This window comes from Cupressus sempervirens, chromosome 5, assembly GCF_028749045.1.
Source record: "Cupressus sempervirens isolate cs-2001-9-10 chromosome 5, ASM2874904v1, whole genome shotgun sequence".
Lineage (NCBI taxonomy): Eukaryota > Viridiplantae > Streptophyta > Pinopsida > Cupressales > Cupressaceae > Cupressus > Cupressus sempervirens.
This window is the reverse complement of record NC_143122.1, coordinates 932,228,137-932,233,718: the sequence shown is the minus strand read 5'-3', so window position 1 is coordinate 932,233,718 and position 5,582 is coordinate 932,228,137. Positions and strand designations below refer to the sequence as shown.

General features: G+C 36.1%; 1 protein-coding gene across 1 annotated transcript; it reads left to right on the top strand.

The window, feature by feature from the left end:
• Positions 1-3,031: 3,031 nt before the first annotated feature.
• On the top strand, positions 3,032-5,020 carry LOC149559010 (L-type lectin-domain containing receptor kinase IX.1-like). Its single transcript, XM_089831209.1, has one exon. The coding sequence runs from the start codon at positions 3,032-3,034 to the stop codon at positions 5,018-5,020; it is 1,989 nt and encodes a 662-aa protein (XP_089687335.1).
• The last annotated feature ends 562 nt before the right edge of the window (positions 5,021-5,582 follow it).

Below are 5,582 nucleotides of genomic sequence, written 5' to 3'. Positions count from 1 at the left end.
CAACACCCATTATCTCAACAATTAATATTTCACCTTAATACTTACATTATCTAGAGATAGTATAGTAGATGAATTCTTGTAGATGGGAGACTGGATAGAACAATAAATTCAATCAATTTTGATAAATAATTTACCTAAATAATGAGAAATTTTATTCCAAAAGAAGGATACAAACAACATAATAGATCAATTTTTGAATAATTGAAGGAGAATAAAATGAGGAAGGTGAAGGAGAATGACAATAGGAGAGAGATTAAGAAGGAGGTTAAGGAGGAGAAGAAGAGCAAGAATATAGAGGATAAGGACGTGAGGGATAAATAAGAGAGGTAGAAGTACAAAAGCAAGAAAACAAAAAGTAGATGATGAAAATGAGGAGTAGGAGGAAGTGAGGGAAGAGGAGGAGAAGATAGGACAAAGAGGGAAACTACCAAGAAGAAAATGATGAAGAATAGAAGAATGAGAAAGTGAAAAAGGAGAAGATTAAGAATTAAAAATAGGAGAAGTTGAAGTAGAATGTAGAGCACAAGAAGGAAAATGAAGAAGAAGGAAAGAGATGCAAGGTAATAGAGGAGGAGGACAAAAAGGGGAAGAAGAAGGAGAAGAAGTAGAAGAAGGAGATGCAGAAGAAATAGGAGAGGGAGAGGAACAAGGACAAGGACAAGGAAATGGAGAGAAACAAAAAAGGTGGAGGAGGTGAGGAAAAAAGAGAAGAAAGGGAAGGAGAAAGAGGAAGGAGAAAATATATAAAATGGAGGAAGATATAATTAAGGGGAGAATGGGAGGAAAATGAGTAATATACATAATAGAAATAGAGGAGAGAAAGATTAAGATAGGGAATGTAAAATAGGGAGAGAGTATCTCTGTGTGTGTGTGTATAAGTTAAAGAGATATCAAGGGAGAGAAAAAGAGGAAGCGGAGTGGGAGGGAGAGAAAAGAGGTAGAGGAGAGAGGTGAAGCGGTAGATAAAGCGATAGAAAAAACTATATATATGAGGTGGTAGATGGACAACATATAGATAGATTGATAGATGGATGGATCAATTATTTGTATACAAGTCTATGGTCTATATCCTTTTCTTTAAGTTTCACATCTCTCTTAGGAACATGTAATAAAATAATTCACATACTTGTAAATTTGTAAGTTGAAAGAAAAAATATCAACATCATATTTTTTATAGTATTTTTGTAAATAATTATTTTTCATTTTTTAGAAGTAACAAGTAAACTTATTTGGTAGGGTCCTATAACATGTAATAGAACATCAATAGATTTAATTGTGTTAAATAAAGATAAAATTTCAAATAGATATACCATACAAGTTTAAAATAGTATAGATCAATGAGACATAGTAGTGAGAAATTGAAATAAATATATCAAAATATTGATCATTTGATATATATTTTACTATCTGCTTAACTCTTGCACCCCTCAAAGATGCAAGCGCTAGTCCATAAAGATTTGTATTTTTAAACTTGATCAAAACTAAAATATTAATATTGACAAAACATTTAATTATTATTTTCAACAACCCCCGAAAAAATAGATGTAGACCATCCATGGCTGTGTTTCAGTCTCCCATTCAAAGGATTGGCAGTCAGGGTCATATTTTAATGTAAAAAAAATTTCTTGTGTGCCGGTTAACACGGTAATCGTGACAAAGCAGTTGCTTGACTGTTGTTTGGTGGATTGAAGTCAGACATTTAACATTTGATAACGAGCAAATGGCACTAAAGTGATAAGATTAGAAACCTTCACTTTATATTTCTTACTCCACGAGGGAATAGATAATGTCGTGTTACTAACGATAACCAATTTTCCAGTTGAGCAGGGATCAATAGACAATTTCGTGTTACTGCCGACATTTTCGCAACAATTTACTTTCTCTTTCCCAACAAAAATTTGTTGAAATTGAAAATTAAACATTCAACATCGATGATTCCTCGTGAAGAAGACAACTGGTCATCGTAAGTAATACGAGATATGTATTTCGCCAGGAAAATAAAAAAATTTACGCGCCCCACTTAATTGTAGAACGTAGAAAAGACTAACAGCAGTCAATCAAATGCACTCTCAACAATACTGAATTATATTACACGCTGTTTCTAAGATTTCGCATCAGTTAAATGGTTGTTATCCATTTGCAGTACAAGAGATCATGGCTAGTCTTCAAAGAGTATATATATGGATTGATAGATGGATGGATCAATAATTATTTGTATACAAGTCTATAGTGTATATCCCTTTCTTTAAGTTTCACATCTCTTTTAGGAACATGTAATAAAATAATTCACATACTTATAAATTTGTAAGTTAAAAGAAAAAATATCAAGATCATATTTTTTATAGTATTTTTGTAGATAATTATTTCTTTAGTTTTTAGAAGTAACAAGTAAATTTATTTGGTAGGGTCCTCTAACATGCAATAGGACATCAATAGATTTAATTGTATTAAATAAAGATAAAATTTCAAATAGATATACCATACAAGTTTAAGATAGTGTAGATATCTAGATTCTAGATGGAACTCAGACAGTTGACATTTGATAACGAGCAGATGGCACTAAAGTAATAAGATTAGAAACGTTCACTTTATATTTCTTACTCCACGACGGAATAGATAACGTCGTGCTACTAACGATAACGAATTTCCCAGTTGACCAGGAATCAATAGACAATCAATTTACGTTCTCTCTCTACAAAAATTTGTTGAAATTGAAAATCAAACATTCAACATCGATGATTCCTCGTGAAGAAGACAATTGATCATCGTAAGTAATACGAGATATCTATTCGCGAGGAAAATTTAAAAATATAAGCGAAGGTTTTAATCAAATGTTATGCACCTCACTTAATTGTAGAACGTAGAAAAGAGTGACAGCAGATAATCAAATGCACTCTCAATAGTACTGAATAATATTACACGCCACTTTGGACTAGCTTAACATTACGTATGAGCGTAAATGCTCCTTCTAAGATTTGACATCAGTTATTTAGTTGTTATCCATTTGCAGTAAAAGGGATGAATAATAAAGATGGCTAGTCTTCAAAGAGTTCAGTTTGCACCATTGTTTATAGTTTCTATAGCTGCCTTGTGTTTTTTCATTCATGGAACGGATGGAGGAGTAATAAGATTTCACTTCCCTCCCAAAACCAATATCGGTATTGATGAGTCGGCAGATACTATGATTGATAAGGATAGAATAGAGCTTACTGTCAACCATTTACATGGCAGAGCCAAACGGGGCCATGGATGGGCAACTTATCACAAGTTAATTCCACTGTGGGACAATTATTCCAAAGCTTTGGCGAATTTCTCAACCTATTTTCAGCTCGCCATTTCAAAGATGAATGATGATTATAATTTCACTGGCGATGGGCTCACTTTCTTCTTCGCACCTCCTGAATTGCAGCCTCCCGATAATTCTTCTGGAGGATGGCTTGGCCTCTTTACATCCGCAACAGATGGAAATGAATCGAATCAGATTGTTGCCGTGGAGTTCGATACATTCAAAAATCTTCCATATGATCCGGATGACAACCATGTGGGAATCGACATCGACGGCAGAAAATCCAAGAGAACAGCTTCGATCAATGACCTTTACAACAACACCTCTCTCAGAAATGGAGAAAAGTGGGATGCATGGGTGGATTATGATGGCGTTGAGGAGAAGCTCAAAGTGTTTCTTTCATTTAACCCAAATGGCAGTAGGGCTTCTAAACCTAAAATTCCAATCTTGTGCTACGATATAGATGTCCGCCGATTCCTTCCCCAGAACGTCCAGGTTGGGTTTTCAGCGTCCAATGCACACTCATTCGAGATTCAGACAGTATACATTTGGAACTTGTCTTGTCAATATTCTTGGGAGATTTCAGCAGCAGAAGGGAATATCTCTGAACCAATTACTCCGGGAGGAAGGAAACCTTCTGCAAACATAATATGGGTATCCACGGCTTTCGGCTGTTTCATCTTCATATGTTGTTTTATCTTTGCTGGAAGGTTGCGATGTTCAATGAGGACACGTCGCACAAGTGAGGCTGAGGCGAGTGACAAGGAGTTCAACAGATTACTTCGCGAGGCGGCTCAGTCTGCTCACGAGTTTCCATATGCTGAGCTCCTCGCTGCTACAAACAACTTCAGCGATGACAAAATTATTGGTGCTGGCGGCTTTGGGTCCGTCTACAAATGCATTACTTTGCCTGGCACAAGTGAAGCTGTGGCAGTGAAAAGAATATCTCCATCCTCAAGGCAAGGGAAACGTGAGTACATAACAGAGATTAGTATAAACAGTAAACTCACTCACCACAATCTTGTCAAATTTCTGGGATGGTCCCATCGAAAAGGCGACTTGCTTCTGGTGTACGAGCTACTCCCAAATGGAAGCCTGGACAAGTATATTCATGAAACGTCAGAAGTTGGGCTAGATTGGGATCGCAGATACAACATAGCCTGTGATGTGGCTTCTGCTCTGCTTTATCTTCACGAGGATCGGCATGGGAGTGTTCTGCACAGAGATATCAAAGCGAGTAATGTGATGTTGGATTCAACATTCAAAGCGAAGCTGGGTGATTTCGGGCTTGCCAGAATGATGGAACGTGAAAAAGATGGACGTACAACTGCGGCTGTGGGTACGATTGGGTATATTGCACCAGAGTCCGTGACAACGGGAAAGGCTACTCGAGAGTCCGACGTGTTTAGTTTTGGAGCATTGCTTCTCGAAATTGCGTGTGGTAGACGTCCGGCGGACTGGAGCTTGATTGATCACAACTGCAGAGTGGTTGAATGGGTGTGGCACTTGCATGGGCAGCACAGGATTCTTGATGCGGCAGATGAGAAACTAGGTGGAGATTTCAATGCGGAGGAAATGGAACGGATTTTGAAACTGGGATTGTTGTGCTCTCATCCCGATCCGAATGGCAGACCGAATATGGACAGAGTGGTGGGTATATTGAAAAGAGGAGTTCGGTTGCCTCACGTCTCTCTAACGTTTCCTGTGGCTGTGTATGGTGACCATGTTTTCTGAGATCCTGCCTCCATCATCATTGTCCACCTTGAATGAAAAGTATAGCATGGCATCTGAATTTCATCATTCTGATTCTAATTTTTCATAAAAAGAAAATGATCGCAAACATTAGTAAATTGTAACTCTAAGATCATGCTTTTGGTACATGTAATATTTAGTAAATTTAGCCTTATCTTTGAACAAAGAGACTTCTGTTTTGGTCTCTCTTTTTTTCACAATTTGTCTGTCTAGTATTTAGCAACCTTTCTTTTTTTTCACAATTTGTCTGTCTAGTGTTTAGCAGCCTTTTTATTTTTATTTTATATCTTTGAAATATAATATGGATTCTTTGTATATTTGTCAGTTCTTTTTAATGTAAAAATAAAGAGTGTGCTAAATCTAATCTTGTATTATTTTATGACTATTACATTCATTTGATTTTTTATATCGTTTTTACAACATTTCACTAAAAGACATGATCACATAATGTTTTTGAAATTATGTCAATTACGTTGATTCAAACATTAAAAGATAAAATTCAAGTAATGTAGTAGATCTATTCAATACTTAAACTATTATTCTA